The sequence below is a fragment of the Pocillopora verrucosa genome, chromosome 12, assembly GCF_036669915.1.
Source record: "Pocillopora verrucosa isolate sample1 chromosome 12, ASM3666991v2, whole genome shotgun sequence".
NCBI classification, from domain to species: Eukaryota; Metazoa; Cnidaria; class Anthozoa; order Scleractinia; family Pocilloporidae; genus Pocillopora; species Pocillopora verrucosa.
The window spans coordinates 15,287,917-15,313,863 of NC_089323.1; the positions used below are offsets into that span (position 1 = coordinate 15,287,917).

The window sequence follows — 25,947 nt, forward strand, 5'->3', positions numbered from 1 at the left end:
CGATCGTCGCTCTCCATGCTTTTTGTAGCAATAACTGAGTAAAGTCAAGGAAATGTCGCAGTAGAGGTCATTTAAGTCAAAAAGTCACCTATTTCTCAAATTTCGAGGTATCCCTAAGAGTAAAACATTTTAGTATTTAGGTTAAATATATGCACTTTACCAAAAACTTCCTTTCGGTTGGTTTCAGACTGACTTCCATCATATGGCCCCACACTTGAGCTTATCCATAGGTGTTAAAGTTTAAAGATTACAGTGTGAATTTTGTAGCACCTGACGAGTTCACCCTCTAAAATATTTTGTTTTCGTTTTATTTGGATAAAAAAGGATACACTCCTTCATGATGAATGATGTTGCCATTTTCTTCGTAAGTTTCCCAAAAAAACGTTCAAAGAGGAAGCTGATCTATTTAAAATCATATTAAACTGGGTCAACCAGGGAAAGAGCGAGTGAAAAGCAGGATTTGCCAAATTGTTTGATAACGTTCGAATAAGTTTTTAGTCGCGTGACTGTTTGGAGGATGTCGTGATAAACGAAATTGTTCGTGACAGCACTGTTTGTTAGAGGCTAATTGAAGATACTTTTGTAAAGATGGCTACTTTCGTCAATGAAGATGATCTACCGCAGTCACCTAGAAAGGGATATGATACACGTGTTATTGTTGCTCGTGGTGGCGGGAAGTACACCCTTAACTATCTCCCTGAGGAAGACCAAATGGAGGAGTTTAGCTGACGGTTTGAAATAAGTGGTCGATAACACAGTAATGGTAAAATGCGGCGATCAGTTGTTCTCTTTCACATATAATCAAGATACATAGATATTAGAGTTTTTTAATCGCTGGTTTGGAACAAACTTTCGCTTAGATTCTGGCAAGGTAGCTGTGGTAAATGGATACATTTATGTTATTGAATTTGGATACGATTCGATGGAAACTACTGTGAAAAGATGCGATGCAAAGGCGTGCGCATAGGAGACACTTCACTTATTTAATGAGGTGTGTAGAGGAAAAGCTTGTAATGTTGCTGCTGGTAGCTATCTGTATATCCATTGCTAAGGCTGAGAGATTTGACAACTGTTATCGAAAGGGAAAACGTAATCTAACATGTAGATTTTTTATAATACCACAACGTCACTGTCCTTAAAATACAATCGTGTTAAGAAGAACACAGATTAACGCTTTAACCCCTAAGAGTGACTGGCATCTAATTTCTTCTTGCAAGAACACCCTGTATAAAACATTTAGGTCATAGGAATAAGGGAAATGATCAGCAACTAAAGAAGTACTTGATTGTTAAACACATTCTCCTTTTCAGAACCTTAAGAAAGTATGGAGAAAGTATGGAGAATATGCATACTGATTCTGGGGTGTAAAGGGTTAATAACAAATCAAGCAATAACTCAAGGCTTCCACAAAATTAAGGGCGCATGCGCAAAGGTACTATCGCAGTTGAATATCAGTTAACAATTGCCCATAGTTACAAACTTCTTCCTTATATTAAAATTTAGATACCAAGGAGCTATTAGTAATACTTTTAGTCAATAGAAATCTGGCAATGTCTTACAGGAACTTTAAATCTTGATAGACTGAAGACTGTGCAAAGTGTGATAACAATCAGCTTTTTTGTAAACGATTTATGCGCGTTAGACAAAAGAGAGATCCATAAGAACGCGTATTTTTGTTTCACGGTGATTACAAACAAGAAGCGTGACAAGTGTCTATTTTTTGAAAATCCTTCACAGATTGTCGAGCGAATACACTATAATTTGAGAGTAAGTGGTGAAAATAAAGTCTGTGACATTTCAAGGTGGTGTGTTTTGTTGTTGACGGATTCCCACCTCAAACAAAAAAATCTTTACACAATTAATTGGCTTTGACTTGCCTCAATGATTTCAGCAATAATCTTGAATTGATTTGGCAGTTTAGTAACATGTCTGGTAAAACCACCTATGTCGGCCAAACATAAGGGGTTTTGTTTATCAGAATCCTCATGTATGTGCAGCCTCCTTATCAACTATTTTTGGGAATTCACGCCATTCTCTCACCTTGGAACTTAGAGAGTTGCGTTGCGTGACATCCTGAGGACCAGAAGCAAAGTCATGTGGTCCGCTAGCTTTTTTTAATTCGAAAAATACATGTACAGGTTTGCAAGAGCTCATTCAATCGAAACCACTTCTAGATTAGACCAGTCCTTAACTACTTGTATAGTAGTCTTTAAAACAGATTTACGCTGGTAAGTTGAATAATGGAATAAATAAACTAACACTTGTCTGTGAATAAAGAGAAAGGAATCCTTTGGCTCGTTGTAAAGCTAAACAAACCACTGATTAGACCAAACGAATTAAGTGTACTTCGCACGGCAAAAGTGTAACCCGCACCGCAGAGCGCGGGAAAGCAGAGGTTGGAGAACCACTTGGTTGCTCCTGATTGGTTAGAGTGACCCGAATCTGTACTCTGATTCGCTAAAAGAAATAGTACTATTAAGAAAGATCAGAAAAAGCAAAACCAATGTAAACACATCATTACTTTCGAGACAATTAGGTAATGTAAGAACTCGAAACCATAGCAAGGAAAATACATGTACTTTCTATTTCTCCTCACCTGTTCAACTTTCTCCAGATCCATTTGAAGACGGGTGTGCTCTAGAAAAAAAATTAAAATAAAAACGCAAGAAACAAACTATAACTAAACCAAAGACTACCACGTTACAGGTCATATTTAAGCCTATAAATTAAGGAAGTTTCCCTGTGAGGATTTGACTTATTTCTACTGCGTGTAACTCGCTCTTCCTTAAACTGTGAACTCTTGAATTTGATTTTCAAGGGCGACAAACAGATACAAGACTACGATATTTCTTAGAAAAATGTATTTATACGTCTGTTACTCACATTGAGAAAGTTTAAAATGACAAATTGACGGTCATCAATCCTTGACGTCGAACGTGAAGAAGTGAACAACATCCTCGAAGAACACACTGACAGAATAGTGTCGCAAGCAATATCCAAGCAAATAGGGTTTAAATAACATGTTTCCTGGCCTCGGAGTCGTCGAGGAAGACTCGTAGTTCGTAAGCTCTTTCCACGTGCAAGAACTGAGCTAATAAATGAATATTAATTTTAAAAAATGATTTGTCATTCAAATGAGATTTCCGACATTGAAACTGAATCGGACCGATAAAAATTGAAAACAATTTTTGGTCACTTCTGTTCAATTACTGCAAAACGGAACGGGATGACCAGCTGGTGCAAATACCTACTAGTATTCATAAGAACTCAGAAATATATTACGAAGGGCATTTTCAATAATTTGTTATCAGCTTTAATGAACATAGGCATGCGTAGTATGCAAGAGTTAATTTTTTTGGCTGGGTGGGTTGAGGTGGGACAGTTTGTAAACTTAATGTTTTCATTTTTTCACCGAAAAGAGAAGAAATTTTAAAAACGATAAAAATCGCAGAAAAAAGACAGAAAAATACCTAATTTCTCTGCTGTCCAAATACCTCTAAGTAAAATGAAATGCATCTGTGCCACAACGCCTTCTATTTCCCGTTTTGGAGAGAGTGCGTTGTGTGACAAGACCAAATAACGGTTGCGAAAAAGACTACGCTTCTTGCCGTTCCTCCAACAGAGAGAAAATCAAAATTATTCGTCTACAATTTGTAACCTCAAACCTTTTCTACGAAAAGGAAATTAAAACTCTGTTGTTCCTCTGATAGACCCCCAACCAAAGATTTATATATTGCGATCTCGAATAAGTAAAGATACATTGAACGAGCTAAGAGGATAATATTTCAAGGAGGGCTTTCGATTGATGGAATACGCCCCAACTAAAACTTAGGGATATCCGAGAATATGCCCCGTGTGGTATTCCTCATTTTCCAAACCTTACGTCTACTACGATAAAAGTGTTCGTTTAAAATTTAATTAAAGGAAGGACCAGGACGCACTGAAAAGTAAACATCCCACACAGCTAACAGAAGGCTGTTCGTAAAGATTTTTCTCGCCCAATCTCTTCTCGGAACGGATATCTGTGCAATTTTTTTTGATGGAAGCTGTTTTTATATAAATACTTCCAATTACAGTATCAGAGGGCCTAAAACTTCGGTTTTGCTTTTATTGTCATCCCACACTTTTGGCTGAGTTTTCGTTCTCAAAGAGTTGCATTCAGAGGTAACAGAACTGAGAGAAGATGCTCTTGTAGAGTGAAGTATGTGCATTTTTAAGGATATACGCCCGGGCGTTTAATTGAGCACAAATGTTCAGTAGTGATTCAATAGTTAACAGTTCTGAGTAAAAAATTTGTTTCACATTCTCCTCTTGCATAAGTTTTGGAAACACTCTTTGAATTTCTAGGTTTTATTTCGGGGTTTAGAGGGAACTCACACAGTTCTTTTTTTGACCAAAGACAACTTTGTGCGTTTAGAAGAGTTTTCAATTTTCATCAATTTCAAGTTTGTACAGTATTCTTTTGGAGAACTTCAGTTCACAGCCAGTAAATGTATGTTTATTGCTTCTGTTGGTTTTCTCCATGGATATGGTTGCTTTTATAATCCATTCATCCTCTGTAGGGTCTTAGCATTCAACTGTGAACTCATTTCCGTCCCCTTGAGTGACCTAAGCTACCCATGCAGTACATAAACTTTCCCTTCAGACACATCACACTCGCATATTTGCGGCATAAATACTGCCACTCATTTGTTGAGATATTTTACATCTCACATGATCTCCACACCCATTTATTTAACATGGTGGTCCAACTCCAACTGCATTTCAACGTTTATTTCGCCGAGAAATACGATTGTGACGAGTTTATGAACAACAACTGGAGATTCGTCCTCGAGAACTTCCCTTTCGTGGCAGCACTGGATGAATTCCTTAATTTGGAAGCCAAAGAAGTGGAGAAATGGCTTTCAAGAGACGATATTTCCGTTGAAACGGAAGCCGATGTTTTTAAGATCGTACTTGAGTGGATTGAACACAGCAAGAGCGAGCGAAAAGCATTGTTCGAACAGTTGTTTCGCTACGTTAGACTGGTTTTGATGTCGCGTGACTACTTGATAGATTTCGTGACAAATGAACTTCTGCAAGAGAGCTTCGCTTGTTTAATGTTGACCTCTGCGAGTTTAAAAATGTCTAGTTTCTCAAGTGAAGAAGGTGTACACTAAACGCCGAGAAAAGGAGTCGAACTACACGGCATTGTAGCGTGTGGGGGTGATAAAAGTTTCTGTTATTTTCCCGAAAAGGACTAGTAGAAACAACTACCAGATGGGAGGTCGACAGGCCACACCCAAATGACAAGACACCGGACTAAGTCGTCTAGATTTGTAAGAGTTAGCAGCGCAGAGAGGTATGATCCAGTTTTAATGTCTGGTCTGAGTTGAAATTGCGTGAAAACTTTTTCAAGGTGGCTATAGTTAGAGGAGAAATATATTCACTTTAACTTAACACTTCTAAGCAACAAACCACTGTCAAAATATACAATGTAGAGCGGTGCGCATGGGAGACACTTTTTTCAACCAGTAAAGTTTGTAGAAAGCAAAACTGTGTTGTTTCTGCCGGCAGTTGTCTTTATGTTTTTGGTGGAAAGCCGCCAGAAACTAGGGAATATGTTGCGAAAGCCGAGAGATATGACACTGTAGTTAATAAATGGGAGGAAATCGCGGACATGCTCGAAGAAACAGGCGACGCTTTTGGTGAAGCCACCAAAGACAAAAATCTTCGTCGCTGGAGAAAGCATAGGGATAAAAACTCAGGGTTGCAAAATTGTGAGATTTACAATATCTCAACAAATGAACGGCAACCCTCAAGAAGCTTGATTGTTTCTCGCATGCGTGGTACGTAGCATGGTGTGTCTGAGCGAGAAGCTTTACGTGTTCGGTGGAGAACGAGAGGAAGACCATCGTGAACTGAAGCTTGGATGGTCTAACTCTGAGGTGACCAAATGGATCCGTAAAACAACCATACCTGGCAGCTTTAGCAGGTATGAAGGAGAGCCGGTTTTTAATGGCTGTTTACTTAAACTCTCCCAAAGGAGTACTGGACAAACTAAAAGTAGTAAAATAATTCTATATGTCATTCTTGAATCTGCATTTAGTCTCCGATGTGTTCTGATACCTGCATTGCATACCTCAAGGGTATCTGCTGTATATGAGGATTGATTCATAATTTCAATTCAACATGCAGATTAGCTAATCCTTAAAACAGAAACATTTTCAGTTTGAAAAATTTTTCAGCATTCTTAACTGTACGTCATCTTCAATTCCGAGACGTTCGTTGTAAAATTTGAATTTTCTCTTAACAAACATGTTATGAAGTTATGAGAGAAGTTTTTGCTCCCCAAAATGCTATATATTATATGATATTACTGTTATTAATATATGATTATTATTATATGAAATTCAATGGAAGCACAGAGGAGCAGTAGAAGTAATAGAGAAGGAACCTGGAACAGCAAAACAAAAAACACTGACAGTAATGTTAACAAAACATAGTTAAATGAAAATAAGCAAATCTAGGTTTAACTGTTGGATTAGTGTTAGATTCTTCCATCATACAAGGCCTCTTTTATTGTAATTTGAAAAATTGAGGTGGCAGATTCATTAAATTATTGTAATTATAAACCCATCACTCCTTAACATCAGTATGCATATTCTCCATACTGTTCCCTATACATTTCCTAACATGCTGACAAGGAGAATTTGTTCAACAATCAAGAGCTTATAATCTTTAGTCAGTGATCATTTCCTTTATTCTCATGACTTTGGTTATTGATTTGGGGGTGATACTGTAAGGAGAAATTAGATGCTAGTCACTCTTAAGCATCAAAGGGTTAACCTTGTAAAATCACTCCTAATGCATGTAAGAAAATAGTCATTTGTTGAAAGAATGACGTTTAAGAACATTTGTCTGAAGCACAAAACAGAGAAAAGTAAGTTGTGAGGGCTTGAGACCCACCCAGTTACAATTTCAAAGTTAGATTACAATCTATCAACTGAGCTACATAAAAGTTGTTGGTGACCCAGGCCACTGAGTGTTAAATAAATATGTGATGCAAAAAGTGTTCTGAGTGGGCATCCACGCTTCAGGAATTTCTATTCCATTGTCCCTGTTGATGTTGTTAGGGCTAAGTCTTGTGTGAATTGCCTCTCTGACCCTGCAAGTGTACCAGTAAGGATCATGATCAATAAACTTAATGTGTGGATATTTCTGGGAGAAATTACATGTAAATCACTTTTGGGAGTTAACCCTTTAACTTCCAAGATCTCACTGGTAATTCTCCTTCTGTCTGCCAGCAATTCTCATTATGTCAGTTTGGAGAATTTGTCTTCATAGAAGTTCTCACACGTGTCAAGATGAAAGTTCAGTCATTGTTCTATCTACAGGTAACCTTATCTATCTTTGATCGAGGGGATTCTATTACTGTCACATATTGTTTCTTCACTGCATTTTCTTGATGTTATTTACTTTCATTTGAGTACAGTTTGTGCACAGTTAATCATCCTCATCCTCATCCTCAACTGCATCATCAAGATAATCCAATACTCCTTTAGAGAACTTTAGCACACAGCCTTTAAATGCCGGTTTTTCCTTACAGTCCTCTTCCACTGGTATGGTTGTCTTCACAATCCACTTGCCCTGTTTGTCATAACATTCAACTGAACGTTCTGGGTTTTTCTTACTTTGGTCAAAGCCACCCAGCACATACAATGTTCCACCAAGACAAACCATACTACCATGTGTGCGGTAAACATTCAAGTTTGCGATTAATTGCCATTCATTTGTGGAAATATTGTAGACCTCGCATGTTTTCAACACTGTGCTTTCTTCATCTGCGCCTCCAGCCACAAAAATCTTTTCCTGACTGGCCACACCAAATGCCCCACCCCTTGCATGTTGCATGTCTGTGATTTCTTCCCATTTCTTTTCTGTAATGTCAAATCTGTTAGCTTTTGCAACATGTTGGGATGTATGTGGGGACGTCCCACCCAAAAGATACAAAAAGTTACCAGATCCAATGATACAAGAATCTTTCCTGTAGCACTGAGAAGAGGAGTAAAGCTTTTGCCATGAACATGTCTCTGCCTGGAATTTTTTGATGGTTATTGTTTCTGTGTTAATTTTATCCTTCTTAATTCTTGCGACGGTTTCATGGATAGAAAATAACTCTCCTTTAATGACAGTCACTTTGTCCCAACCTATGCCGAAGCAGAAGGGGAATGATGACCAACCATTTAAGAAAGGATCATACCTCTCTGCTAGACCCAAGCTACAAAACTTGAATAACTGATCACGAAATCTTATTATGTGGGTTGAAGGGATGCCGATACTCCGTTTTTTAGCTGAACAGTTGCATGTAGGTAACCTTTTCCACTTATCTTTCTGAGGAACATAACAAAAGGCATATTTTCCTCCACAGGCCACTATAGCACGTGTGTCAAGCCCTTTTCTCGGGGACTGGGGAAGATCATCATCGCATGAAAACGTAGTCTGTCTTATAGCATCTGAAACCAGCGTGAAACAACCAGCGTTTTCGCGCACGAGTTCGTTTGTCACCACATTCAACAAATAATCACGCGATACGAAAACCAGTCGAACGTGACGAAGCAGCTCTTCAAAGGCTGCTTTCCGCTCGCTCTTGTTATGTTCAACCCACTTTTTCGCAATCTGGAAAACATCGGCTTCTGTTTCGACAACAATCTCATCACTTGAAATCCACCTCTCCACCTCTTTGGCTTCCAAACTTAGGAATTCATTCATGTCTGCTACAGACGCGAAGTTCGCGTGAATGAAACTCTTGCTGTCGTTTAGAAGCTCTTCACAATCGTATTTCTCGGCGAAGTAGAAGGTGGAAATGCAGTTTAACTCACACATTTGTTGATGTATAAATCGACCAGAGATTGTTTTCAAATTTGGAACGAGGAGATAATTTGTAGCGATGACCAGCTCTTCGGCATTTTCTTCAGTAACCTCTACAGTTCCAGTGTAGATGAATTCCAAAACATCTTCCATAACATATCCCGAAATCTCTTCAAACCGAACGATCCCTTCCCGATTTTCTTTCATGTCGCTCTGAAAAAGCTTGCTGAAGAACGGACTTGCTGCGGAAAGGATATTTCTGTGAGCCTTTAACTCTTGATCATCTTTCGAAATCAAAGTTACGTCGCATAAGTGGCCTTGTTTTCGTTGTATGTTGAGCCGTTTCATCATTTCCACACAAAAAGGATTCTGTTCAGTAACACCAATAGTTGGAAGGTCTTCCATTATCAAAGGATAGTCCTTGTTTTCGAGGTTTGTAAGAAGAGATGTTTTCGAAACACGAATGCGGAAATAAGAAAAACTTTCGTGGTACCCAGTCTGCCTCGGCCAGCTCAACAGTTGAAGAGGCTTCACCAGGCTTTTAAGAGGTCACTTGGTGGAGGTGGACAGGTGCAGAGATTAAGGAAGGAGAGGAACTAAAGATGAGAGAGGATACAGGCAGTCTGGACGGGATACAGGCAGTCTGATCTGTCAGCGTTAAGTACGGAAGAGAAATGCGTAATGTAAATATTTCCTAAATAATGGTGTGGAGTGTTCTGAAATGAGGTTGGAGACAAGACTAAAATATGTATAGGAGGTTAAAGAAAAAAGTAGGACAGGTATATGACCCAAATATTGCCCAGTTTGTTTCCATATATTCCAGAGAGAAAAATGTTTTCGGTAAAATACAGCCCCCAGTGCCTAAGATATAAGGTTACAAAATTGAAAAAAAAAACAATATTAGCTGTCAGAGCAGTCTTCTTCCGAATGAGTAATTAGGGGGGAGTGTTTGTGAAGTGAGCTTCCTCTGTTCTTCTCAAACTCATTAATAATTCATACTGAGAAAACAAAGGAAATTACAACCGTGAAGGAGGTTTGGATATGTGATCTTAATTATCATAAAATCTGGTGAACTTTTGCTTTGATTTTCTCCAAGAATTATTAATGGTTTGAGAAGCTATATCAAACATTCGAAAGGGTGTTTCATCCGATATCCAAACACCTTGAAGTTGGTTAAAAAAAACTCGGCTGCGCCTCGTTTTCTCAACCACTTCTCGGTGTTTGGATATTGGATGAAACACTCTTCCTCGTGGTTGATATATTACATAACATCTTATCCAAGCCATAACTAGGACATTGTTTTGTCACAGATATCACATCTACCAGCTACCTCTACTTAATTCCCATACTAACACTGTATTCAACCCTTTCTCTCCCCAGAATGACCAAGAAGTATTTTCTCTTTACTTAATCGATGAAATATCAAGCATACAGGTGTTAAGAATAAAGAAAATATGAAACAGAGAAAAGTGAGTTGTGAGGGCTTGAGACCCACCCTGTTATAATTTCACAGTTAGATTACAATCTAACAACTGAGCTACATAAAAGTTGTTGGTGATCCAGGCCACTGAATGTTAAATAAATATATGATGCAAAAAGTGTCTTGCGTGGGTATCCACACTTCAGGAATTTCTATTCCATCGTCCCTGTTGATGTTGTTAGGGCTAAGTCTTGTGTGAATTGCCTCTTTGACCCTGCAAGTGTACCAGTCAGGATCATGATCAATAAACTTAATGTGTGGATATTACTGGGAGAAATTACATGTAAATCACTTTTGGGAGTTAACTCTTTAACTTCCAAGATCTCACTGGTAATTCTCCTTCTGTCTGCCAACAATTCTCATTATGTTAGTTTGGAGAATTTGTCTTCATAGAAGTTCTCACATGTGTCAAGATGAGTGATGCTAGAGCAAAAATTTCCAAGAAACTGGCTACTTAAAAAAATAGAAACAAAAGATTAATATCAAAACAAAAAATAAAAACATTTAGTTTTAAGAGAAAAATATATATTAACTTATCAAGGATGTGGTATCTATGAAAGAAAACAGCCCAAGAGTTGTTCTGTTGGCATAGCAACCTTCTGTAGAGAAAATTCAATGTTTTTCCATGTTGACTTGGGTCGATGGGAAAGTTCAGTCATTGTTCTATCTACAGGTAACCTTCTCTATCTTTGATCCAGGGGATTCTATTACTGTCACATTTTGTTTCTTCAGTGCATTTTCTTGAGGTTATTTACTTTCATTTGAGCACAGTTTGTGCACAGTTAATCATCCTCATCCTCATCCTCAACTGCATCATCAAGATAATCCAATACTCCTTTAGAGAACTTTAGCACACAGCCTTTAAATGCCTGTTTTTCCTCATAGCCCTCTTCCACTGGTATGGTTGTCTTTACAATCCACTTGGCCTGTTTGTCATAACATTCAATTGAATGTTCTGGGTTTTTCTTAGTTTGGTCAAAGCCACCCAGCACATACAATGTTCCACCAAGACAAACCATACTACCATGTGTGCGGCAAACATTCAAGTTTGCAATTAATTGCCATTCATTTGTGGAAATATTGTAGACCTCGCATGTTTCCAATACTGTGCTTTCTTCATCTGCTCCTCCAGCGACAAAGTTTTCGTTGTATGTTGAGCCGTTTCATCATTTCTACACAAAAAGGATTCTGTTCAGTGACACATATTTTCATTTTTCCAAATTACAGAATCATGCTATTTCGTTCTGTGCCCGCTCTAACTCTATGCTATCCTAAACCTAACCCAAACCCTAAACCCAATCTTAAGCCAGGGTATAAGTTTTAAATAAGGGTTTAGGATAATTACCTGGTTAGGGTTAGGGTTAGGGTTTGCGGGGTCAGGAGCCCATCATACCATTTGTACCCTTGGGTCAACCCTGTCTCGCATCTTTTTATTTTTAGAACTGATATAGGTGGGGGGTCCTTTAATTTCCCGCGAAAACATGCTGACGTTCGCATAACACCCTAAAAAAATGGTAAACTTTCCGCGCTTTTTGTCATTAGTGAAATACTTTTGGGCGGCCTGTATGTGACGTAAACAATGGAGGACCACAGCTCTCACATGATTGGCTATCATAGAAACACCCGCGAAAAACCCCGTGGAAGGTGCATCTAAAAATAAAAAGATTCGGGACAGGGTTGGCTCCGAAGGTAAGTATAAAAGATGGAAGCTCCGGATAATGGGCTCCTAGCGGGGTTTAGCGTTATAATTAGGGTTAAGGCTAGGTCAAGGTTATGCTTAGGGTTGGCGTTAATGTTTTTCTAAATGCATTCAAATTTTTTTTTTGGTATTGTTTGTAAATTTCAGTAACTACTTGAAAGTTTGCTGAAAAACAAAAGATAGGTGGACTGGTTACACTTACAGGATAAATAGAGAAGGTTAGGGTTAGGCTAGGATTTTCAAGTGTGCACACGCAGTTGTGTGGATGTTGTGGTACATGGAGTTTACTAGAGGGTAGGTTTGGCAGTATTTGCCAGTTTCCACATATTTATGAAATTATGGTTCCAAAGTGCGGGTCAATGCGAAAATGGATAAAATCAAATCCGTGTAAAAACAGTAAAGTCAAAGAGTTGTTGAGGTTCGTCAACATAGGGAGGGTCCTCTTGGTCTGGAGAAAAACCTCTGCCCACGGCTGAAGGCGTTAAATCAATAAATTGATATTGCTGGGCGGCATATCGAACAGGAACACTAACCTTCGCCTTTCTCACAGCTTTTTCCCTTTTAACAGCTTTGTTCATTCCAATTTTTTTTAATGTAAAAACTCGTTTTGGAGGCATAAAGATACCTAAAGTCGCGTTTCAAGATTTTATCGCGATCTTGTGAAAAACATGTAGTTTCAGCCAGTTTTGAGGGTTTTGGCAGTTATTTAGACAAAAAGTGGGTAAAATCAGCTCAATTTGTAGTGCTTTTTCCGGTTTTTAAGCGTTTTTTTGCCCAAATTTTACTGAGAACACTGCGTTTTAGCTGGATTTAAGTGTTTTCACACAGACTGTATTCCTATTTTGCTAAAAACATCGTGTTTTAGCTTGTTTGTAGCGTTTATGAACGCGAAATAAGCTAATTTTTGCAAAAAAAAAAAAACACAAAAACGTGTTTTTCAGTTCGAATTGAGCGTTTTTGACAACTTTTGTGTAAGATTGAGCAAAAACTCGTGTGTTTCTGTCTGATTTTGGTGTTTTTAGACAGATTTCATTGCAATTTTCCAAAATATATGTAGTTTCAGTTCACAGCATTTTGGGCTTGAGACTGGCAAGAGTGATGGTAGACACTCTTGGTAGAGATAATTGTGCAAGCAGATATTAAGATTTCACCTCTAAAGACCATAAATCAATTAAAAACAAGAAAAAAAAACTTGATTAAAAAAAATAGAATAATGGTGGGGAGCAAAGAGGGCTGCAGTAAAGATTATGAACTTGTTCTTGAAGCTGACAATTAACAAGGTTCCTATAAATTAAGTTTACACAAAAAACTAACAAATTGTGAAAATCACACAAATCCCAAGCTATACCTAGGGTTTTGCTCTCAATAAAATAAACTGGGTTAAAATGGTCCAACACTCACTTTTTATATAGATAGGTATAAATAATGCTCCCCTGACTCTCCCCCGAATTTTCAGAACAGATGCAAACTCTTAAGAATCACAGAGGTTTTTTGGGTACTTTGACCTGTTTAACACCTAAAAAGAAGGGCACATACATGCTACACACAACCAGCCCAGTCAAAATGTGCCTCAGCCAACAATTTGGCTGCCTACAATAAAATATCTGCTGCTTACTTCACACTTGTCAGACTTCTATTCAGGACAAGGTTTGGCCTTTGCTGCCTAGTGCTATCGCCAGCTTGCCTTCCACTCAAAAACATTTCGAGTGAGCTTACACATACATACTTACTTACATGTAGGATTAGGTTACATGTGCGAACCTGCCCTATTGAAAGAGATCAATGAATTATAACTCAATGAAACATTGATAAATAAAATAGATAGATAGATAGAAAGCACAAAAATTAAACTGACAGCAGACAGTACTGCTTTGGCCTTCTGGGCCTGATCAGTGTACTAACCTTCGATTAAGTGCTTAATTTGGACATAAAACCAAAGCTTAGTGTAGTTAAATATTATTATTTTTCTTTTAATATTCCTATTCCAGCTGATGTATATTATTTGAATTACAAGTCTTATTAGCATGTTAAAATCACCTACGGGCAAGGCATACCCTTTGTATCTCTTTACTTGAGAAGCAGATCACAACACCCAAGCCTTTTCACGCTAAAACACTAAACTACTGAGATTTCCATCGCCGCCGTAAGCCGCCATTTTATCTTTCCTGTATACTTGTACCCAGGCTTCGAGTTCCGAAGGTCTCACACAAGCCATGAAATAATGCTTTTCATTATTTTAGGGCCAATTCGAAGTAACGATAATCATTACTTTGGTCTCGAGATCATGTTGGGCTTTCAGGAGGTCACCTGGTGGTGACTGGTGCGGAGATTGGGGAGGGAGAGGTACTAGAGATGGGAGGGGAAAGGACGGAATACGGACAGTCTAATTTGACAGCGGTAAGTACGGAAGAGAAATGCGTGATGCAAATGTTTCCTAATTGTTGGTGTCAGGAGGGTAATGGGCTCCTGTTGGTGTGGAGTGTTCTGAAATGAGGTTGGAGACAAGACTAAAATACGTATGGGGGGTGAAAGAAAAGGGTTAGACAGGTATATGATTCAAATTCCTCCGTTTCCTTCCATATATTCCGGAGAAAAATATGTTTTTCGGTAAAATACAGCCCCCCAGTGCCTAGGATATAAGGTGACAAAATTGAAAAAAAAATCAATATCAACCGTGAGAGCAAAGTCTTCTTCCAAATGAATATATATTTAGGGGAATGTTTGTGAAGTGAGCTTCCACTGTACAGAATATCTTATCCAAGCCGTAGCCAGGACTTCTGGCTACGCCTTGACCTTGATGAACAGCTCAGTTTCGATGTTCATATCGACTCTTTATGTAAGAAGATTTCAAAGCGTATCGGTATACTTAACAGAATTAAGGCTTACTTACCAAGAACAGAGCTTATACTTTATGATATTTCTCTCATTAAGCCATTGATATTATATTGCAGTGTAACATGGACAAGCTGCTGCAGTCATGATAATATATGTGAGATATTTAAGTTACAGGAACGCTATGTTCGAATCATCCTTGACGCCCAACAACGACATGGCACTGTGGATCTATTTAATATTTTAGGGTGGGTGCCATATAATATCGAGTTTGGCATTAAATGATGCCTAATGGCCTACAAGAGGATTATGGTACTTGCTCTGCCTATATAAACGCACAGTTAGACCTAAACAACAGCCAGCCCAGCAGAAATACTCGAGGAGCTAACTTAACCATTTTACCTAGGAGATACATTAGAGATACATCTCTTTTTGTAATACTTTTTTGTAAATATGCCGTCAGGATATTTTTTCAAACTCGTCCAATCTTTTTTCGCTGTTTTCCTCAAAACTACTACAGCTAATATCTCGTCCCCAGATTTCCACGGCCAAGGGACACGGGAATTAGAATGCCCGAAACTGAAAACCGCTACTTCCGCTTTCGATATCTTTTTCGTGTGTTCCTCATTATCAGCTACATTTTAGTGGATTTTGCTGAAGGAAATTAGGATATTGTGTAAATGATGGAAGATATACAGCCTATCTCAGCTGCTGAACAAGCGTCATTCTGTGTGGAACTGATGAAGCGCCTCAACATTCAGCGAAAACAAGATTATTTGTGCGACATTACTTTGTTGACGAACGACGACAGAGAGTTCAAAGCTCACAGAAATGTTCTTTCCGCCGCTAGTCCGTTCTTTTGCAAGCTTCTTCAGAGCGATATGAAGGAGAATCGAGAAGGGATTGTTCGGTTTGAGGAGATCTCAGGAACTATTATGGAAGATGTTTTGGAATTCATCTACACTGGAACTGTGGAGGTGACTCAAGAGAATGCTAAGGAACTGATCGCCGCAGGAAGCTATCTGATGATACTGAGCTTGAAAAATGTTTCAGGGCGATTTCTGGAGGCAGAAATGTCCAACTCCAACTGCATTTCAACGTTTTACCTCGCTGAGAAATACGATTGTGACGAGCTTATGAACAACAGCAGGAGATTCGTCCTCGAGAACTTCCGTTTTGTGGCAGCATTGGACGAATTCCTTAATTTGGAAGCCAAAGAAGCGGAGAAATGGCTTTCAAGTGACGATATTTCCGTTGAAACGGAAGCCCATGTTTTTAAGATCGTGCTCGAGTGGATTGAACACAGCAAGAGCGAGCGAAAAGCATTTTTCGAACAGTTGTTTCGCCACGTCAGACTGGTTTTGATGTCGCGTGACTACTTAATAGATGTCGTGACAAATGAACTTGTTCAAGAGAGCTTTGCTTGTTTACGGTTGACCTCTGCGGCTTTAAAAATGTCTAGTTTCTCAAGTGAAGGAGATGCACCCCAAACGCCGAGAAAAGGTGTCGAACTACACGGCATTGTAGCGTGTGGGGGTTATGAAAATTTCTGTTATTTTCCCGAAAAGGACAAGTGGAAACGACTACCAGGTGGGAGGTCGACAGGCCACACCCAAGTGACAAGATACCGAGATAACTTGTTTAGATTTTCTAGAGATGGCAGCGTAGAGAGGTATGATCCAGTTTTTAATGTCTGGTCTGAGTTGGAATTGCGTGAAAACGTTTCCAGGGTAGCTATAGTTAAAGGAGAAATGTATGCTCTTGAGCTTAACATTTCCAAGCAACAAACCATTGTCAAAATATACAATGTGGAGCAGTGCTCTTGGGAGACGCTTTTTTCATCCAATGAAGCTTGTAGAGGGCAAGCCTGTGTTGTTTCTGCTGGCAGTTATCTTTATGTTTTTGGTGGAAAGCCCCCAAAAACTAGAGAATATGTCGCGAAAGCCGAGAGATTTGACACTGTGGTTAAGAAATGGGAGAAAATCGCGGACATGCTCGAAGATAGAGGCGACGCTTTTGGTGAAGCCATCAAAGACAAAATCTTCGTTGCTGGAGGAAAGCATAGGGAAGGAAACTCAGTGTTGCAAACTTGTGAGATTTACAATACCTCAACAAATGAGTGGCAACTCACGGGAAGCTTGACTGTTTCTCGCATGTGTGGTAGTATGGTGTGTCTGAACGGGAAGCTTTACGTGTTAGGTGGACAAAGAGAGGAAGACTGTCGTGAACTGAAGGTTGAGTGGTTTAATTCTGAAGAGGGCAAATGGATCCATAAAACAACCATACCCGCAAAACCAGTCATGAATTACAGCTATTACGGAGAGCCGGTCTTTAATGGCTGTGTACTTAAACTCTCCAAAGGAGTACTGGACAAACTTTGGGTGGTATAATAATCCTTTATGTCATTTTTGGATCTGCATTTAGTCTCCGATGTATGCCCGATACCTGCATCGCTTACCTCATGGATATCTACTGTATCTGAGGATTGATTTGCAATTTCAATTCAACAGATTAACTAATCCTTCTAAAAGGAACATTTTTAGTTTGAAAATTTTTTCGGCATTCTTAAATGTTTTCCATCTTCAGTTGCAATAAAATGTTTGCTGTGCAATTTGAATTTTCTCTTAACAAACATGTCGTGAAGTTATGACAGACGTTTTTGCATCCCAAAATGCCATATATCATATGATATTACTGTTATTATATGATAATTATGATATGAAATTCAATGGGAGCACCAAGCAGCGGTAAAAGTAATAAAAGGGAGCTGGGAACAACAAAACAAAATCACTAACAGTAATAATAACAAAAATAATTAAATAAAAATAAGCAAATCAAAGTGTTTTTAAGTTTTGGATTAGAGTTAGATTCTTCCATTAAACAAGGCTTCTTTTATCTTTATTTGAATAACTTAGGTGGCAGATTCATCAAATTATCATAGTTTAAAGCTTTTACAACCTAACATCATTATGCATATTCTCCATACTGTTCTCTGTACATTTCCTAAGATGCTGACAAGGAGAATTCATTTAACAACCAAGAGCTTATAGTCTTTAGTCAGTGATCATTTCATTTATTCTCATGACCTTGGTGTTTGACTAAGGGGTGATACTGTAAGGAGAAATTAGATGTTAGTCACTCTTGGGGATCAAAGGGTTAACTTTGTAAAATTACTCCTAATGCATGTAAGAAAATTGTCATTTATTAAAAGAATGACATTTAAAAACATTTGTCCTGAGCACAAAACAGAGGAAAGCTTGTTATGAAGGTTTGAGCCCCACCCAGTTACAATTTCTCAGTCAGATTATACTCTATCAACTGAGCTAAATAAAAGTTTTTGGTGACCAAGGTTACTGAATTTGAAGTAAATATATGACAAGAAAATGTTGTGCTTTAACTGATTGGATTATAAGATAAAATGTACAGTGAAAGCTCTCTCCATAAACACTCCCCTAAAAAATGCAGTAAACATGTATGAAATAAAAGCTTTTACAGGCTTTCAAATACAAGTGCATGTATATTTTATACTGAAATGCTACCAGTCCAAATAAACAGCTAACTCATGGTATAACCAATCCCATAGCATATTTGAGCCTTGTTGTTATACCATGTGTCTTTACTTCTGAAATTTTTCGTGGGGTTGGGAGGAAGGGGGGGCAAATCAAATGATCATTTGTTAGAGGATTGGACTATTTATTGGGTTCATGAGTGACAGGCATCCTGTATTTTATGCTGTATTCAGCAATGCCTGAAGTGTATTTTTATTTTAATGATGTTTCTATAACAAGCTTAATTCAAGTGGGCTTGCTTAATCCTTAAACTCCTAAGATCTGATTGCTCATACTCTCCTCTAGCTGCTACAAATTTCCTTGTATATTGGTTATGAGAATTTGGTGTTAGATCAAAAGAACAACTTCAACCTGATAGTTTAATTATTCCCATTGCCAATTTGCTGAATAATGTGTGGATATTGCAGGGAGAATTTACATGTTAATCACTTCTGAGCTGGTTAGATGAGATTCTAATCCTGATCAAATAAACTGCCCTTTTTGGACTTTGCAAAACCTAGCATTTGTAAAAAGAAAACCCTAAAAGATTGTGCTTGAGTAAAACATGCATATAGTGAGCACAATTTCTATTATTCATAATTAGCATTTTAAACTACAAACTTCAGTTTCTCTCTCTGGAAGTTCTCAGATGTGTCAAGATGAGTGATGCTAGTGCAAAAAACTGGCTACTTAACAAACAGAAACAAAAAATTAACATCAAAAAACATTTAGCTTTAGGACAGAAAAATATGTATTAACTTATCAAGGATTCTGTATCTAAGAGGAAATAGGCCAAGAGTTGTTCTCTCGGCATAGCAACATACAGAAAATTCCACGTTTTACTCTCTTGACTTGGGTTGATGGGAAAGTTCAGTCATTGTCCTATCTACTGGTAACCTTATCTATCTTTGATCCAGTGGATTCTATTACTGTCGCAAATTGTTTCTTCAGAGCATTTTCTTGAGGATTTTTTCTTTCATTTGGGTACAGTTTGTGCACAGTTAATAATCCACTGCATTTGGATCTCTAAGATGATCCAATACTCCTTTGGAGAACTTTAGCACACAGCCTTGGAATGCCTGTTTTTTCTTACAGTCCTTTATTGGTATGACTGTCTTCACAATCCACTTGCCCTGTTTGTCATAATATTCAACTGAATGTTCTGGGTTTTTCTTACTTTGGTCAAAGCCACCCAGCACATACAATGTTCCACCAAGACAAACCATACTACCATGTGTACGGTAAATGTTTAAGTTTGCAATTAACTGCCATTCATTTGTGGAAACATTGTACACCTCACATGTTTTCAACACTGTGCCTTCTTCATCTGCTCCTCCAGCAACAAAAATCTTTTCCTGACTGGCCACACCAAAAGCCTCACCCCTTGCTTGTTGCATGTCTGTGATTTCTTCCCATTTCTTTTCCACAATGTCAAATCTGTCAGCTTTTGGGAGGTATTTGGAGGTAGGTGAGGACTTCCCTCCCAAAAGATACAGATAGTTAGCAGACCCAATGACACAAGACTCTTCCCTACAGCTCTCAAAAGAGGTGAAAATTGTCTGCCATGAATTTTGCTCTACACTGAATTTTTTTATGCATGTTTCCTCATCTTCTGTGTAAGGATACATCTGCTCGACAGAATACAGCTCTCCCCTAACAGTAGTCAAGTAGTCAAAAGAAAATAGGTTGAGGTGCAACAATGACCAACCATTAAACACAGGATCATACCACTGCACTTGACTCCAGTCCTGAAGCATATACAACTGATCACGAAATCTAATCATTGGAGTTTCATGATCTTTCTCCCATAACAGTTCAGGTAAACATTTCCACTCATCTTTATCAGGGATATAGCAGCAGGCATATTTACCTGCACAAGCCACTATAGCTCGTGTCTCAAGTCCTTTTCTCGGTGACTGGGGAAGGTTAACATCGCTTGAAAACGTAGTCAGAGAATCCTTCCGAAGAAGGTTCTCGAGGAAATATACTTTAAAACAATTATCCCCAGTGTAACGTATGGAATTTCGGTATGGGGAAATTGTTCTCCTTCCGCACTGAACTCTCTAAACCATATTCATGCAAGAGCAGCTCGTATTGTGAATAACCTCGACTCAACGATGGCAGATGACACATGTCTCATGAAATCCGACTGGCTGCCCATCTCTTACTTCTATAAAAAATCTGTACTGTTTCTCTTGCACAAAGTATATTTTGGAACAACGACCCAGTCGATATGTGAACTGTTTTCTAAAAGAGTTTCTTCTAGATCTTCTCGTGTTCCTAACCAATTTAATGTCATTAGATTTAGATCAGAGACCGGCAGGAACTCCCTACGATACAGAGGTCCTGTTATTTGGAATTTTGTAAATAGATTAGTTAAAGTACCTGAAAGTTTTTATTCTTTTAAACAAATTTTACGTAAACATCACTATGAACTCAAAACCCATGAAAATCTTGTGAAATAATTCATTGTAAATTCACAGATTTTTCACAGGATATTCATGGTTAAATCAATGACATTTTCATGGTCTCAGTGCCATGAAAAAGACCTGAAAAATCCCATGAAAAACCTGTGAAAATTTCCATATTCACGACCCATGAAATATTGAGAAAGTGACCTAGAAGCCATGAAATACCCATGAAAATGGCATTTCATGGCCTTTTCAAAGGTACTGAGAAACCCATGAATTTCAAGCCCAAAATTTCATGGTGTCAAAGTTCACTAGTTTTTAATGGGTTGCAGCAAATCATGACCCATGAATATCCTGTGAATATGTTAAAAATTCATTGACCATGAAAATTTTCCTTGAATTTTCATGGCCTCTACATGGTTTTTTCATGGCACATGAAAGTTAATTGCCAGTTAGTTTTCATGGGGTTGTTAGGAATATGCAAGCACCATGAAAATTCTTTGAAAACCCTATGAATTTGGAATTGAAAATTCTTCACTTTTCTTGTACCAAAGACTGTACTACAGTGTATAGCTTGCAGTATACCATAACTGTAATACATACACTATCACTTAAATTATACACTGAAGAACTAACCTATCTGTGAAACTTCTTGGTCCTGTTGTACAAGCACACACACATGAAAGACATGACCAGAAGTTTGGATTCTCTGATAGTTTATTTTGTTTCACCAGCTGTACATAAATATTACTTTAGGATTCCAAAATTGTGATAATTCAGTTTACACTTTCTTAAATAAAAAAAGTTGGTATGAAATTTTCTGCATAAAATTAAGATGTTAATGATTTTTAGCTCTATTTTGATATCACTGATTTTCCTTGTGGAGACAGATTCTGCTCCTATATTTCTGAAGGTATATAATAAATTTGATGTGAAAAATATTTGGACGAAATTATTGAAAATATACTCACTGGCTTGATGTATTTTTGTCTAAACTTCAAATATCATTTCCTTCGTCTAATATCATGTGTAAAATGTTATGGACAGTTATTATAATGTCTATTTATGTAACAGCATTCATGTAAATTTCTTGATATGTTTTACACTTGTGATCAATACTCTCAATGTAACTAACAACAAAACAATTACCAACTTTCTGCACTCTTGCATGTGTGAAGATATATCTATGGCTGACTATGTCAGTGTCTCTCTGTTTTGGCCAGCTGAATGTGCCATCCTTCTTTCGGTTATCATTACTATTTGCATCTTCATCATCGTTTGGACCAAGATAGGCTGCTTTAGCAAGTGTGCATTTCCTTTCATCAGTTTTGTAGACCAACACTCTTCACTGTTTGCAAAATAAAGGGAGCACATCATCAGTTATCTAAGAGCCTTTCTTATGTACGTAGTAAACCTAGAAATGGATAACTCGCCAAAACAGGTTCTTTTCAACATGAAGCCGTCAGATACTAAGCGACGCACTATGGAAGTGAGGTGAGGTATTTCGTATTCAGAATTTGACTGTATTTTTTATTCCTAAGAACGGTCGTAGGTATTTCCATACAAACTCTTGTGATGTTTCGCCAGATGATCACAGAATAAAAATTTTCAAGTTAAATCAATAGTTAGCGCGCGCGCTCCGATGTTTACGCGTAATAAGATGACCAAGCTTGAACTTACCCCTTCACGTTGTAATACATGTCGATAACTTCATCTTGAGGAAACCTCTTTGAAAAAACTTTTCAGATGGTCCATTGCGTTGATCTGGAAAAAAAGAGACTGCTACACAAACACTACGAGAAATGCAATTGGAATGGAACCATTCCGTTCGAGGTACGAAAAAAACCGCCACTTCTTCGTAAATCACGTGTACTTTCACGTGGTGACCTTAGGTCATCGCAGCCATCATAGGTCAGCGGTCACATAGTGACCTCACAGGTTATCGTGTTCGACGTTACGAAATGACTCCGAAGAGGTCTCGTTGCTGCGTCTGTAATCTTACAAAATAAAGCAGCACAAAAAGCTGTTCGGTATTTGGAATTCGAAGCAAGTAACAATCGACAGGACATCAGAGTCCAAGAAAGTCAGAGCTGACATCGACAGTGATTCCTGTGAAAGCGATCACGAAATCAACAACGATGTTGTAGAAGGCGATCTCAATGAATACATGAAGGTAACGTTTCATCCCGACTGAGAAGATGGCCTGACTCTGTTAACCGGCGACTCTATGAACGAGGTAAAAATAGCATTTTTTTCAGGTTACATTTGCACACTATTCAAAGTTCCAAATTGAGGTGACAAAGTGATTGATTTTTCATTGTTTTGTTCCACATTTCGTGTAGTTGCAATGCGTACTATTGCTGTGCAACTTAAGCATCTGTACTCTGCAGGTGCCTTACTGGAAAAGCCCTAGAAGATTCCTCAGCCGTAAGAATGTAAGAGAAGGCCTTGAACAGGTTTCCAGAGTCATGGCTAACAATCAAAGCCAGCAGTGAGGCAGAAAAAATTCAACAAAGTCGTCCAGGCATGGCGAAGGCAAAAAGGCCCCAAAAAATCAAAGTGAGGATCAAACATCTGGGTTATTGCCTCCAGCCCTATTTGTCTCAACAAAAGAGCAAATTGAAGATCCATTGTTTTTAGTCATTGTTTTGTGATTTCCTGTACATTTTACGTTAACAAAGGCCACTTAAGATGTTTAGGGACATTTTCATTCGACGGTTTTCGCGCTGTACACCAAAATTCCATCAGTGCATAAATTTATAACAAGTTAGTTCCACGGATCATGAAAGTCAGCTCGTTGATAAATCAGTGACTGTGATGAACTCATTATTACCACTTTTAATGGCCTATGAATTCATCAATGAAATTCATGGGCAACAGATTTCAGGGAATATTCATGGCCCATTAATTTTGTTCTCCCAAAACAAATAAATTGTTAGCCCATGAAATGCTGTTTGATTGCAATTCATGGGCATGAAATTCATTCTGATGACTTTCTGGGGAAACTAATGGGTCATGAAAGTAGACTTTGAAAAAATTCATGGGTCATGAAAGTAGGCACATAAAGAAATTCATGGGTCATGAAATTAATTCTGATGACTTTCATGGCAAATCAATGGATCATAAAAATAGACTTTGAAGAAATTCATGGGTCATGAAAAAAATTCCCCTAATTCATGGAAAATTCAGGGCTAAAAATAACCCCATGAAATTTCATTTTGCAGTATTCATGGGCCATGAAATGATCTTCATGGGTTTTTCACATGAAATTCATGGAATTTTCATAAAACTGCAGTTCATAGTGCATGTTAAGACTATTGACAATTTTTCATTTGAGAAAGAGGCAACAGTAGTTGCCAACAGAAAGGACCATTTCATTTACTTTTAGATTTATATGTTAGTCTTAGTGAACACCATTTTATTTGTATATAGTAGTTCTAAGTTATTATTGCAATTTTTATATATATGTAATTCTTAATATTTAGTATAGTAGGTCCACATCAGCCCTTTGGCTGCCTTTCACACAACCTACTTATCAAATAAAGAATGTATGTATGTATGTATGTATGTATTGCATTTGAAACCAGCCTCAAACAATCAGCGTTGTCACGCACGAGTTCGTTCGTCACGACATTCAACAAATAGTCACGCGATACGAAAGCTAGTCGCACGTGACGAAGCAGCTCTTCAAAGGCTGCTTTCCGCTCGCTCTTGATATGTTCAACCCACTTTTGCGCAATCTGGAACACATCGGCTTCCGTTTCAATGACAATCTCATCACTAGAAATCCATCTCTCCACTTCTTTGACTTCCAAACTTAGGAATTCATTCATGTCTGCTACAGACGCGAAGTTCGCGTGGATGAAACTCTTGCTTTCGTTTAAAAGCTCTTCACAATCGTATTTCTCGGCGAAGTAGAAGGTTGAAATGCAGTTTAACTCACACATTTGTTGTTGTATAAATCGACCAGAGATTGTTTTCAAGTTTGGAACGAGGAGATAATTTGTGGCGACGACCAGCTCTTCGGCATTTTCTTCAGTAACCTCTACAGTTCCAGTGTAGATGAATTCCAAAACATCTTCCATAACAGATCCCGAAATCTCCTCCAACCGAACGATCCCTTCCCGATTTTCCTTCATATCGCTTTGAAGAAGCTTGCAAAAGAACGGACTCGCTGCAGAAAGGATATTTCTGTGAGCCATTAACTCTTGATCATCTTTCGTAATCAAAGTTATGTCGCATAAGTGGCCTTGTTTTCGTTGTATGTTGAGCCGTTTCATCATTTCTACACAAAAAGGATTCTGTTCAGTGACACTGATAGCTGGAAGGTCTTCCATCGTCAAAGGATAGGCCTTGTTTTCGAGGTTTGTAAGCGGAGATTGTGGTGATTAACAATTTCGGAACGCGAATGCGGAAATTTAGCCAGGACTTCTGGCTACGCCTTGACCTTGATGAACAGCTCAGTTTCGATGTTCATATCGACTCTTTATGTAAGAAGACTTCAAAGCGTATCGGCATACTTAACAGAATTAAGGCTTACTTACCAAGAACAGAGCTTATACTTTATGATAATTCTCTCATTAAGCCACTGATATTATATTGCAGTGTAACACGGACAAGCTGCTGCAGTCATGATAATATATGTAAGATATTTAAGCAATAGAAACGCTGTGTTCGAATCATTCTTGACGCCCAACAACGCCATGGCACTGTGGATCTATTTAATATTTAAGGATGGGTGCCATATAACATCGAGTTTGACATCAAAAGATGCTTAATGATCTACAAGAGGATTATGGGTACTTGTCCTGCCTATATAAACGAACAGTTAGAATTAAATAACAGCCAGCACAGCAGAAATACACGAGGTGCTGACTTAACCATTTTACCAAGGAGATACATTAGAGAGAAAGAGGGAGGTCGCACGTTTTCTGCAACAACCTCAAGATGTTGGAATCATCTCCCCCCTTAAGCAACGCGCTTCTGCAAATACTTTGAAGAATGCTCTGTATAAACATTTTAAATCAAGTCAGCTAAGGGATAAGATTTTTTACTCCTTTTTTAGATAATTTATTTTCAGATCGAATGATATGAGCAATTTGTTTTACCTTTAACTTTTATATCTTG

General features: G+C 38.1%; 3 protein-coding genes across 3 annotated transcripts; 1 reads left to right on the forward strand and 2 right to left on the reverse strand.

Moving 5' to 3' along the window:
* Nucleotides 1-6,559: 6,559 nt before the first annotated feature.
* On the reverse strand, nucleotides 6,560-9,255 carry LOC131788089 (kelch-like protein 2). The gene has a single exon (XM_059105159.2). The coding sequence runs from the start codon at nucleotides 9,253-9,255 to the stop codon at nucleotides 7,486-7,488; it is 1,770 nt and encodes a 589-aa protein (XP_058961142.2). The 3' UTR covers nucleotides 6,560-7,485.
* Nucleotides 9,256-15,119: 5,864 nt separating this feature from the next.
* LOC131788057 (kelch-like protein 2) lies at nucleotides 15,120-18,320 on the forward strand. The gene has a single exon (XM_059105131.2). The coding sequence runs from the start codon at nucleotides 15,542-15,544 to the stop codon at nucleotides 17,249-17,251; it is 1,710 nt and encodes a 569-aa protein (XP_058961114.2). The 5' UTR covers nucleotides 15,120-15,541; the 3' UTR covers nucleotides 17,252-18,320.
* Nucleotides 18,321-19,205: 885 nt separating this feature from the next.
* On the reverse strand, nucleotides 19,206-25,243 carry LOC131788056 (kelch-like protein 2). The gene is made up of 2 exons (XM_066159397.1): nucleotides 24,391-25,243; nucleotides 19,206-20,365 (listed from the first exon to the last, which is right to left on the reverse strand). The coding sequence occupies exons 1-2, from the start codon at nucleotides 25,155-25,157 to the stop codon at nucleotides 19,411-19,413; spliced, it is 1,722 nt and encodes a 573-aa protein (XP_066015494.1). The 5' UTR covers nucleotides 25,158-25,243; the 3' UTR covers nucleotides 19,206-19,410.
* Nucleotides 25,244-25,947: the final 704 nt, after the last annotated feature.

Bases quoted from the DNA above. Each gene is read 5' to 3' on its own strand.
- LOC131788056 (XM_066159397.1), bottom strand. From the start codon at position 25,157: ATGGAAGACCTTCCAGCTATCAGTGTCACTGAACAGAATCCTTTTTGT. The intron at 20,366-24,390 runs ACATACATACAT...TCTTCGGAAGGA, and splicing joins AGGCTGGTTTCAAATGCAAT to TTCTCTGACTACGTTTTCAA.
- LOC131788089 (XM_059105159.2), bottom strand. From the start codon at position 9,255: ATGGAAGACCTTCCAACTATTGGTGTTACTGAACAGAATCCTTTTTGT.
- LOC131788057 (XM_059105131.2), top strand. From the start codon at position 15,542: ATGATGGAAGATATACAGCCTATCTCAGCTGCTGAACAAGCGTCATTC.